The 12,684-nt window shown below is 34.4% G+C and overlaps 1 protein-coding gene across 1 annotated transcript; it reads right to left on the reverse strand.

Annotated features, from left to right (window-relative positions):
* Positions 1 to 4,958: 4,958 nt before the first annotated feature.
* Positions 4,959 to 12,322, reverse strand: LOC145323274 (uncharacterized). Its single transcript, XM_080165703.1, has 4 exons — positions 12,226 to 12,322; positions 7,051 to 7,156; positions 6,428 to 6,536; positions 4,959 to 5,600 (listed from the first exon to the last, which is right to left on the reverse strand). The coding sequence occupies exons 1-4, from the start codon at positions 12,253 to 12,255 to the stop codon at positions 5,432 to 5,434; spliced, it is 414 nt and encodes a 137-aa protein (XP_080021829.1). The 5' UTR covers positions 12,256 to 12,322; the 3' UTR covers positions 4,959 to 5,431.
* Positions 12,323 to 12,684: the final 362 nt, after the last annotated feature.

A 12,684-nucleotide genomic window follows, 5' to 3' on the forward strand; every position in this document is an offset into this window, starting at 1 on the left:
ATTTTCTAGTCCTAGTAGGTACAATCCCATTAGGCTTTTTTGGGCCTTTATCATCCCCCTTACCTGTCAATTAGTAACACAGCTTTTCACTATGGTTTCTACGTCGGACCGTCTGACCTCTATTTAGGTAAAATTAATAAATTTTAGAATTGATTTTTTATTCATATTTTGATTCTTTTTTTTGTATTTTTGCAATGGACATAGTATTCCTTGGCTGTTATACCTGATTTTCATGTTCTCTAATAAAGTGAAACTCGTAACGGGCTAGAATCCACCCCTTTTACTCCATTCCCGCCCCCTCCTTCTGGAAGAGTGAACTGACCAAATGAGTGCCAGGTTAGCAACCTAAATTGACGACATGTTTTCCCCTGTCATAATATCCACGTGTATTCTGTTTCGATTATATTTTTCTTTTTGGAAAAAAAATAAAAAAGGTAGTCGAATCCAACCAACAACCACCTTGGGTGCCCCTAGATGACTCTTAATATCCATAAAAGGCTAAATTATGGCCCACTTAAAAGCTAAAGGATATTCTAAATGTTAAAATTTTAAAGGTACTAACTTTTAACAAGGCAGACGCAAAAATGACAACTAAGTACATTTTTTACACACCACCGCAGGAGAAAAAAGAGGGATTTATAAGACAAAAATACAAGGATAAAAACATTTATAAAAGTGAAGCTCGAAAATCAGAAGGAAGGATAAACGAGCATTAACTCATGTAGAGTATCAGAACTTAACAATAATTGGTCTAAACGAAATTGTACGTAAATTTGATGTAAAATTGTTTAAATACAAGGTACATTAAAAGGACCTACTTTCATTTTTAGGGTTTGATGATGGAGATGCCTTTCATATAACATTTTACCTTGTTGTCAAAGGAATCATTATTTTAAAAAATATTAATAGGATAGATATATCATACAAAACATGTTATCAAAAAAGTAAAAATTCAGCATATTCATATGCTGTTATGCTTTATAAATCGTACCTAACATTTATTGGCATTAACATGCACAGTTTGAAATCAAAATGACAATTCTAACAAAAAGAGGTGGCCGTTACGGAAGGACAGACGGACTGACCTATCTTAATTAAAGATAAGATTTTGTTTTTATAATTAATGACTTTTTCGATTGTTTACACTTAACCTAATAATAAACCTAGTAATAGTGTCTAACTTTTTATCTTTGTGACGTAACAAAAATCGAAGGATGAGAGGGGAGGTGGGATTGGAAACCCCTAAAAAAGAGATGGATTTTTGTTACGTCACAAAGATAAAAAGTTAGACACTATTACTAGGTTCCCTAATAGTAAATATGATTATTATCGCCATTGCTTTACCCCTGAAGCTCCCTGACAGACAAACAGACCTAGCGTGAATGATAGATGCTAATTAAATAAAGAGATGCTTTCAGATTGTATTTTGCTGATGCAAATCTGTTCTAGGTTCTACGCCGTTTGTCGGCCTGATATAAAAAGAAGTATAGCTTTGTCCTTGAATGTATGCTTATTAACTAAAAAGAAACAAGGATGACAACATCCATAAAAGCGAATCACTGAAACGGTAGGACAAACGGACATTGACTCTTGTATAGTGTCTAAACTGAATAATCAGAATATAAAAGTATAAGAGTAGAAGCAAAATTGTAAGTATATTTGTTGAAAAACTGCTTGATACAGGATAATGTTTATGGACATACTTACATTTTTAGGACATGATTACAGAGTTGCTTTGCTTATACCATTATACTTTGTTGTCCCAGGAATTAATATACCAAAAATCAGATCAATCGGATGATTAGATCTCATGAAAATTTGTTGTTAAAAAAGTAAAAAAAATCGACATGTTTAAAATGGACGCACGGACATTCTGGTAATGATTATGGAGTTGCTACGCTTTCTAAATCGTACCTAACTACTACAGGAATCACCATGCAAAGTTTGAAATCGATAGGACAATTCTAACATGCCTAAATTAACGAAAAAAGCTATTTGTTACGGACGGACGGACGTACGGACGGACCGACCCTAATTATAGAAAAGCTTCGCTTTTAAAAATACATTTAGTTATTTCTTCATTTGAAGATGTTAAAAAGAGTGTTGTATATAGTTATAACAAAAAATTAAACTTTGCAAGAAACAATTTTTTATGTGAAAAGGCAAATTAGTTTTACATTATAGGTCAGTAGCGGATACGCCTCTAGAGACCTCCAGGGGCTAATGAGGGGGAGGGATGGTTTAGTTGATCCCTCGACTCATAATTGTACTTTTAGTAAGAAAATGTTTTTTAAAAATTTTAAGGGGGGCGGTAATTTTTTTCTAGGGTCGATTTATCTTGGGAAATTGGTGGTACCCTTCAACAAATAGTTATAAACCTTCCTGGGACCTGGGAGATCGTTTGGTACAAACAGACAGACATACAAATATCCAGTTACTTTATTGTAAGGATATGTTCTATCCCCTTTGTAAAGAACAACCTAAATCCATAATTTTGCGAAAAATTTCTAGTTTTTTGCAGTGGCTAAAATATTTGAGAATTACCATTTTACAGGATAGTGAACTCTTACCCCCTACCTGCTCTGCTAATATATTTTACACCCAAAAGACAACCAGCCCTTAAACTGTATGTTGATGGTAACGAATATTGCCAAAAATCTATGAATTTTAAAGGCTGCTAGCTGCCAAACGGCTGAACGTACAGATCAAGCCCGCACACTCTTTTAAGCAGATAAGAAGGCCTACAAATAATCTGGAATAGCCATAAATCAATCATTCATAATTATCTCGCAGTGCAAAGAAATGCGCGAAAAAGGCATATTTTACTCGTTTTTTCTTCAGTGAAGCTTTCCTTGTGCATCATTGGATCTTGGCTAATCTAGATTATTTGTAGGCCTTCTTATACCGCTCAAAATGGTGTGCGGGTATTATCTGACGTTCAGCCGTTTTGCAGCTAGCAGCCTCTAAAATTCATAGATTTTTGACAATATTCGTTACCAGCAGTATTTTACCGTGAACTGCAGTAGATCCCATTTTTGTGCTCTTACTAAATATATGAGGAAGAGAGAATGTTCCCTCTGCTCCTGGACAGGATGGAGAGGGGCGCAGCTAGTCACCTCCATTAGTTAACACTAGGGGAGAGGCATATCGTTGTAATTATGCTAATCGATTTCAAATTTTGCATGGTGTATCCTTTAGTAGTTAGGTATGATTTAGAAAGCTTATCAACTCTATAATCGTTACTAGAATGTCCGTACGTCCATTTTAAATATGTTGAATTTCAACTTTTTTAACAACAAAATTTGTATTAGATTAAATTTTCCGATTGATCTGATTTTTTGAACACTGATTCCTAGGACAACAAAGTACAAGCGAAGCATCTCTATAAACAAAAATGTAAGTATGTCCATAAACATTATTCTGTATCAAGTAGTTTTCAACAATTTTACTTACAATTTTGCTTCGACTCGTATACATTTATATTCTGATTATTCAGTTCTGACACTATACAAGTGTTAATGTCCGTTTGTCCGTTTCAGTGTTTCGCTTTTATGGATGTTGTCATCCTTGTTAGTTATTTCTTCACCATAGAAAATATATAAGACATTTCCATAGTTAGACTAGCTTTATTATTCAGCACATTATTGTCTGTTTCCAAGAACGTGAGTAGCACACACAGTGCTCCATAAATTAATTTTATTCAACCAATCAAAATTTAATAAACTTTTTAAGCCAAAGAAGGAAAGAGTACTTTTATAAAACTTTGGATACCAGTATAACAAATAGTTCAAATTTTATGCCATAATATTATTATTTTTTTTGTATCTCATTGTATTGAAGAAAGCTTTCCCCGGAGATTAAAAGGAAAAGTTGTGATTTTTAAAAGCGAAGCTTTTCTATAATTAGGGTCGGTCCGTCCGTCCGTCCGTCCGTAACGGATAGCTTTTTTCGTTAATTTAGGCATGTTAGAATTGGCCTATCGATTTCAAATTTTGTATGGTGATTCCTTTAGTAATTAGGTACGATTTAGAAAGCGTAGCAACGCTATAATCATTACCAAAATGTCCGTACGTCCATTTTAAACATGTTGATTTTTTTACTTTTTTAACAACAAATTTTTATGTGATCTAATTATCCGATTGATCTGATTTTTGGTATATAGATTCCTGGGACAACAAAGTATAATGTTATTAGCGAAGCAACTCTATAATCAAGTCCTAAAAATGTAAGTATATCCATAAACATAATCCTGTATAAAGCAGTTTTTCAACAAATTTACTTATAACTTTGCTTCGACTCTTATACATTTATATTCTGATTATTCAGTTCTGACTTTATACAATTGTACAAGTGTTAATGTCCGTTTGTCCTACCGTTTCAGAGCTTCGCTTTTATGGATGTTGTCATCCTTGTTATTTTAGTATTTGTGAAAAATTATCTGTAATCCTTTGCTTAACATGATTTTCAGTATAGCTAAGAACCGGTTCTAATACAACGGATAATAAGCAGCTTCGAAGCCATACTGGAAAATTTCTTTCCCTCTAAAAAACAAAAAAGTATTTTAATTTAGTGATAACATTTTATTTCATATTAAAAAGGTTGATGTTATAATATTTTCAAATAAATCAAATAATAAATAATGATAAATAGAAAATAAATAAGTTAGTTAATCGAATCGTATTTTAGATAATAAAATGAAAAAAAATTATAATCAAATTGATACGATACAGTACGTAATTTTTCAGCATGGATTAGAATCGGTTTTAATCTAGTTAAAATGAACCGGAATCGATGCCAATATAGATTTTTAATGAAATAATGACGAACCCAGTAATAGTGTCTGTTTGATTATGACATAAGAAAAAAAATTAGCCAATGAGAGGCCATTATTGACCAATGGTAAAATTTATTGTGGCCTCTCATTGGCTAATTATTTTTTTTACGTCATAATCAGTCAGACACTTTTACTGGGTTCAATAATGACCATCAGTATAAACCTTCCAAAAACCACCCATCCTTCAACAAGTTATAAAAGTTTTGAAATAATACAGAATATTATGAAGAAAAACCAAAATAATTGAATTAAACTAAGGTTAGGTTTTGTTTTGGCGAAATTTTAGGGGAAATTTGCAAAATCACTGCAAGCGTTAAAAAACTGTTCCAGTAAGGTATCGAAACCAATTAACCGGTTCTTAGCTATACTGAAAAATCATGTATAAAAGCATCGTGTTACAGACAATTTTCCACGAAAATTAAAACAAGTATCATAAAATTAAAAGCGGTTTTGTAAGCCAGGGCATTCGGGTTAACAAAACTTGTTTTAATCTTACAATTTTACTTTCTAATATCCGCGGAAAGCTGTCTGTAATACAATGCGAGAAATAACGATTAATTTTGAATTAACAGCAGAGCAGCTCTACATACAATTCATCTAATGAAAGAGATTATATCCTCCGAAAGCTGCATCATGTCCGTGTTGTTCAAAGGATCCAAACTCGCTGCCCCCATGGTGGTGGTCCCCGCCGGCAAAGAAGCCCTCAATGTGGGGGTGGGAGTGGGAGTAGGTGCCCCCGTTGGGGTGGGCGTGCTGGTGGGGCTCACCTATAGTTAGGGTTAGGTTGGGATACTTAATTTTTGGCTATCCTTATATAAATTAACACTTTACTAATACTTCATCCATCCATATCTATAGTACAAAGTAAAACGATGTTTGTTTGTTTGTTTGTTTGTCTGTCTGTTTGTAGCGAAGGATCTCGCTAACCGCTGAACCGATCGGGTTCTCCTTCTCATAGGTCCCGGAAAGGTTTATAAATATTTTCTTTGGGGGTGGGACAACCCCAACCCCCCCAAAAAAATGAAAATTACCCCTCCCCCCCAAAAGAAAAAAAAATTTTTGTTTTTAAAAATAAAATTAAAATAGTGGGATCGACTACCCCTCCCCCACCCCCCAAATTTTTTTAAAAAAAGTTTTTCTTTTAAATCTAAAATACGAAAAATTGGTTTGATTAAACCTCTTGGTGCAAAGCCCCTAGAGGCTAGGGGCGAAGCCGCTAGTTGACGATAAACAAAATCATTATTACCCCATTTCTACTGACTTTAACAAATCCCTCCACGTTAAAACTTAACACTAGACTAAAGCAGTTTGTTTTTGTGTTTTTATTATTAAAGAATCTAGAGCTACTGATTGACCAATATAAATTGATTTAATATTACTTGGATCTTACACCAGATTATTGTGTACCCAAATAAAGTGAAACTTGTAGCTGGCTAAAATGAAGATCTCCCCATCCAACCACTTTACCCCATCCCCTCCTCTCTCTTACTGGATGAACGAAGTGTTCAACAACAAAAAATTTACAATTTTTCCTCTGTCAAAATTCCAAATATAATTTATATCCATTTCAATTAATTAAGTATCCTGTATATTCCTGTATGGTGTCTGGCCTCCCTCACATGTTCATCCTGGTGGCGATGGTGATGGTCCCCATGGTCGTGGTGGGGGGTACGGTAGTGGGGCTCGTAACTTTGCCCATCACCTTAATTGCAAAAATCGATTTATTTTTACATGGGTGTTGCACCAGATGTACTCTACTAACGTAATGCTCGCATCTGGGCAAAAATAAAAATCCACTCCCTTTACCAAATCCCCTCCCATCATACAGGATAAACGAATTGACCAAATTAGGTCCATGTTATCAACCTAAATTGACGGCAAATTTTCCCAATATATCGAATTATATCATTTATCTATTATTAAAAGGCATATATCCTAGGTTTTATATAGGTCAGCCGTTATGGTTAGCTCTTATCCTTAATTTAAGCATGTTTGAATTTCCCTATTGATTTAAACTTGGCATGGTGATTCCTGTACCATTTAAGGTACAAATAAGGTTTTATAATCAACTCGTTAATGATTACCATCAAACCAGTATGTCCTACTACAAAAAAAAATAGTTTTCTTAAAATATTTTTTTTATAATTGTTCTATTCCACTGATTTTTGCAACATTGGGTCCCATGACGTTTCCAAAGGGCTAGAATAAAAACTCACCAAAGTTGAAAGCATAGATTGAGTCAGGTTTTGTTGCCTGCATCTTGTACATCCCTCCAAAGCTACTGTAGCCTCCAGGTAAGCTGGAGGCAGTCTCCAGAACAACCTAAACAGCATAGTATGAGTCAGGTATGGATACTTGGATCTTGTACATCTGTCCAAAGCTACTGCAGCCTCCAGGTAAGCTTGAGGCAGTCTCCAGAACAACCTAAACAGAGTAGATGGAGTTAGGTATGGTTGTCGGCATATCTCTCTGAAGCTGCTGTAGCCTCCAGGTAAGCTGGAGGCAGTCTCCAGAACAACCTAAATAGCATAGAATGAGTCAGGTATGGTTACTTGCATCTTGTACATCCGTCCAAAGCTACTGCAGCCTCCAGGTAAGCTGAAGGCAGTCTTCAAAACAACCTAAACAGAGTAGATTGAGTTAGGTATGGTTGCCTGTATGTTATAAATCTCTCTGAAGCTGCTGTAGCCTCTAGGTAAGCTGGAGGCAATCTCCAGAACAACCTTAACAGGACAAAAAGAGTCAGGTATGGTTGCATCCATCTTGTATTTCTCTCCGGAGCTACTGTAGCTTCCAGTTAAACATGACCAGACTCCATAACAACAAACAGGATAATATAGTCATGTATGGTTGCCTGCATTTTGTACATCCTCCCCCCCCCCCCCCCCCCCACCTAAAGCTGCTGTATCCTCCAGTTAAGCATGACCAGACTCCAAAACAACCTAAACAGGATAGATATAGGCATGTATGGTTGCCCGCATTTTGTACATCCCCCCCAAAGCTGCTGTATCCTCCAGGTATGCTGGATGCAGTCTCCATAACAACCTAAACAGGATAAATAGAGTCAGATATGGTTGTCTGAATCTTGTACATCCCTCCGAAGCTACTGTAGCCTCCAGGTAACCTGAATGTATTCTTCAGAACAACATTCAAAACTAAGGAGGACAAAATTAGCTAAATATTAAAGAACAGATATAGCAAAGACAGTGAGACTTTCTTATGGAGGTTGTTGTCATTGGAATGTAAATTACACTGATACCCAAAGTTTTAAAATTACATTATCTTATTCATTGACTTTAAAAATTTTGATAATATACTGAATCTTTATATGACATATGTAGAAGTCTAGAATCTAGAATAGAAGGCAAAACTCAATTAATTGTATGCATTTTTTTTCAAAATCTTCATGGTAAAAAATCTTTAGTTCAACTAATGTATTTTTAAAATTTAACTCTATCTACACTATTGACAATTATTTTTGTAAAATTAATTAATAGTGATAGTGGGGGAAATGTCTTGGCCAATAAACAGACACAACTTATTACCATGCACAGATAAAACTTCCAAACAAAGGTCGTGCAAACAAAGGGATGGTTGTCTGTTGGATGTAACTAAATATATTCTTGGGTGTTAGAATATCGCATCCCATTACACGCGGATGATGCTCTGGATTCTTTAGATAATCACTTAAAATCGAAGGAGACGCCAAGCTACAATTGAATCAAGACAAAAGTAAGTGCCGTGCTCTGGGACTTATGTATGGTGAATTTAGACATAAAACCATGATGATTCCAGGTAAAATGTTTAATTTCACCATACATAGGTCCCAGAGCTCGGCACTCACTTTTATCTTGATTCAATTGTAGCCTGGCGTGAGGAGAATCCCGCCCTAACGAGGTAATTAACTGGGAGGTAATACAGTGTACATATTATTATACTTCTACGGGAATTAATTTAGTTGTCCATTATCCCCTTCCTGTATCCCTGAGCTGATCAAACAAATTGATATCATTCCCAAAAGAATGAAAAAATAATGTTCCCTGAAAAAAGTTTACTGCCACTCAGGAATATTAAGGGATAAGACAATTCACAATAATATACATCAACCGATGATTATAAACAAAATTATCTCTGCTGCAAATAAAAAATGTCAGTTGCAAAGTTTGGACATTAACGAAATAACATTTAACAACATCCAAAGATTTTGAGCAAACTAAGAAGATAATGTGGTTATAAAACTTTGGGTACCACTTTATTTTATAGCCCAATGTCCCCTACCTCCCTGACTGCCACCTCACAGCTTATGATAGTATCCAAGTTGATTGCTTAGACCCTTTACTTAAGTAAGTATCATACCCAGTGAAGCATATTTAAAATCAATTCTTTAAATATTAGTATCATAGTATGGCCTTGAACAGAATCGTGTATTTACGCAATTTTGCAACAAGTTTATATTTAATTTTGATTAGACTTATGAATCAACATTCTACCGATTAATTTATGACATTCTGGTTACAGAGCTTTGCTTTTATGGATGTCGTCATCATTGTTTGGATGAATTTAGTAACAACTGTTTTGACAATTTAGAAAAAAATATGGTTGGGTCATTCTAAGCCTTCCAGCAACTGCCTTCTGACTTCTGTTTTTTATCAGCTTAAGATATTTGTTATGTCATCTTATATCAAATAGTTGGGGCCATGTATTGACTTCTATATACTTATGTAGCAATATAATACGTGTATATAGTGAAAGGGGGGCATTATCCTCTTAGAAATTTTTTTTCAATTTGAAAATTTGAGTACCCCCTCCCCCCCAACAACGAAGAACAACTATTTTAGGTTTGGTTAGGTTTTAGGCTATGGAGCCGAGCGCTGCGGCTAGGCAGGCAAGGGGGCCGAGCGCTGCGGCTAGGCAGGCAAGGGGGCCGAGCGCTGCGGCTAAGCGCTGGGTGTTGGGTCCAGGGGGTACTCAAATTTTCAAAATTGAAAAAAAAATTTAAGAGGATAATACAGAAAGGGGAATTTTGTCGACAATTTGAGTAGCTAATATGGTTCTCAGATATTGGTCAATACATTTCTCTATGGTCAGGGGGAATGGTGTATCATTATATTAGCCGGCTGCAAGAATCATTTTATTAGGGTATGCGGGAATCTCTCACAATATCCTAGTATCACTATTGTCACCTATAGAACTTGGATTTTTATTTTAATAATCACAATACTATGTTGATATATTTTATACTAGCGGCTACGCCCCTAGAGGCCTCTAGAAACACTTGAAGAGCGAGTCGAATTTGATAACCAAATTTCTTATCTTAGATTTTAAAAGAAAGAGTAAAACAATTTTTAATTTTCTTTAAAAAATTTTTAAAAAAAATTTTGGGGGGGTATTTCTCATTTTTTGGGGGGGTTGAGGGTGTTTCATCCCCCAAGAAAATAGTTATACACCTTCCCGGGACCTATGAGAAGTTACCCTGTAAAGGAGAACCCGATCGGTTCAGTGGTTAGCGAGATCCTTTGCTACAAACATACAGACAGGCAAACAAACAGACAGACAGACATCGTTCTACTTTGTATTATAGATAAAAATGAGTAATTTTGTTTATTATAATTAGCATCTTAGGTATACAGCAAAAAGTTTAAATTCTCCACTGTATTATAGTTGCCTTAATCATAGCAATCAAAATAGACATTTGTTATTCTATTGAAACTTTGAGCATAGTGTTCATTTGATTCAACCAATCAAAATAGACATTTGTTATTCTATTGAAACTTTGAGCATAGTGTTCATTTGATTCAACCAATCAAAATAAACATTTGTTATTCTATTGAAACTTTGAGCATAGTGTTCATTTGATTCAACCCATCAAAATAAACATTTGTTATTCTATTGAAACTTTGAGCATAGTGTTCATATGATTCAACCAATCAAAATAAACATTTGTTATTCTATTGAAACTTTGAGCATAGTCCTCTTATGATGCAACTATGATAAAGTTATAATGTAAGTCTTAAATCATCAATTACAAAAATACACATGAATAGCTCAGAAGCATAAATGCGCAATAAATTTTTAAATTTTGCGCATTTTTTATGTTACACAATTTTTGTAAATCTTAAGAATCATGTATTGCATATTTTTTTATAGACCTTTTAATTCTGGTATTGCAAGCACCTATGTGAAGCTTCCATAAAATGGAGAAGTCAATCGGTTCAGTATTTATCTATATCTTAAACTACGAACAAAAAAGCTTACTACATTATGTTATAGGATATTTTGTTGGAATATTTGAACATACCAAAGACAATCAATTCATAACAAAATCATAATTACAATAAAAAAAGAATTTATAAAAAATATAAACTTTTTTAGCCAGAAAAATTACGCCAGGCTTTTAAATCATTAAAATTCCCTTTAGCGAAGCTCAAAAATTATGATTGTATATCAGGAAAAAAATACTATAATGCAGTGTCATATAATAAATATTATTATTGGTAAAATAGGGAAATCATCACACCTTTAAAATCACGCAACCTTATAATCATGAAAACTTAAAAATCTAGGAATCGATCTAGCACCGCAATTAATAGACAAATCTTAATGAAACTTGATTGAAATATGTAGAACATGAGCATACTCAATCCCTGATGATTTCAACCATCAATCCTGAATAGGAATTGAGAAAACCATGAAAACCTAAAAAATCTAGGAATCGATCTAGCACCCCAATTAATAAAAAAATATTGATAAAACTTGGTGAAAATATGTAGAATATAAAATTAATTAATCCCTAAAAATCTTAGCCCTTTATCTTGAAAAGGAGTTGAGAAAATCACGAAAACGTAAAAATCCAGGAATCGATCTAGCACCCCAAATAACAAACAGACGGACAAAATAATGTATATAATAGATGGGCATATATAGTGGAAATCTTCACTAAAAAATTGAGCTGTCTATCTTAAATAGGAGCCGGGAAAATCACGTTTCCCCCAATTCATTAATTACGGACAGACGGACGGACATTGTGAATTATAGAGCAGCTTCGCTACTAATAAGGATTAGCCAGTTATTCTTAGTATGGTGTTAAAGGATTTAGAATATTAGGATATATTCTATTGTCAATATAGGTTTTTAATATAGACCTCATTTATTGGTCAGTTTTTTTAATACAGTAGGAGGGGAGTAGATGGGCTAAAGGAGTAGATAATGGGTTTTGGTATTTTAGCCAGCTGCGATCATTGATGAAGTTGATGGGGGTATCATCTTATTCATTATTGGTCAGAGAGTGTACTAATTTTGGTACGAAACAGCAATATTTTTCTTTAATTTAATATCATAAGTATAAGCTCAAATAAAGAGTGGCAATGTAACCTAAAAAAATAAAAACTTACCACCAAAAAGAGACAGACAAAAGACTTCATATTGATTACTGGCTAGAGATTGATGGCTGGATGGTGATATACTGATGTGGACCTCTGATGAATGACTAGTTCTATGACATTAGAAAAGTCACACATATATACTCTTAATGTGTCATGCTTAGGGTTGGGATAGGTTTTATCAAAACCATTCAAAGACGATTTTCCTTTTATTAAAGTAACAGGATGTTTATCTCTGTTTGTTTGTGTGTGTAGATTCTTATAGGCCAAGGGAAGGTATTTAAATATTTTGGATGTGGGTACCTCTAGCCTACCTAGAAAAGGGCTATGGAAAAAAATCCCCGCAATTTTTAAAAGCAAAGCTTTTCTATAATTAGGGTAGGTCCGTCCGTCCGTCCAAAACGGATAGCTTTTTTCGTTAATTTAGGCATGTTAGAATTGTCCTATCGATTTCAAACTTTGCATGGTGAT

Source organism: Acartia tonsa, chromosome 6 (assembly GCF_053477335.1).
Source record: "Acartia tonsa isolate MP-2025a chromosome 6, ASM5347733v1, whole genome shotgun sequence".
Lineage (NCBI taxonomy): Eukaryota > Metazoa > Arthropoda > Copepoda > Calanoida > Acartiidae > Acartia > Acartia tonsa.

Bases quoted from the DNA above. Each gene is read 5' to 3' on its own strand.
- LOC145323274 (XM_080165703.1), bottom strand. From the start codon at position 12,255: ATGAAGTCTTTTGTCTGTCTCTTTTTGGTG. The intron at 6,537-7,050 runs GTGAGTTTTTAT...TTTGCAATTAAG, and splicing joins AATCTATGCTTTCAACTTTG to GTGATGGGCAAAGTTACGAG. The intron at 5,601-6,427 runs AATATACAGGAT...CCTAACTATAGG, and splicing joins GAGGCCAGACACCATACAGG to TGAGCCCCACCAGCACGCCC.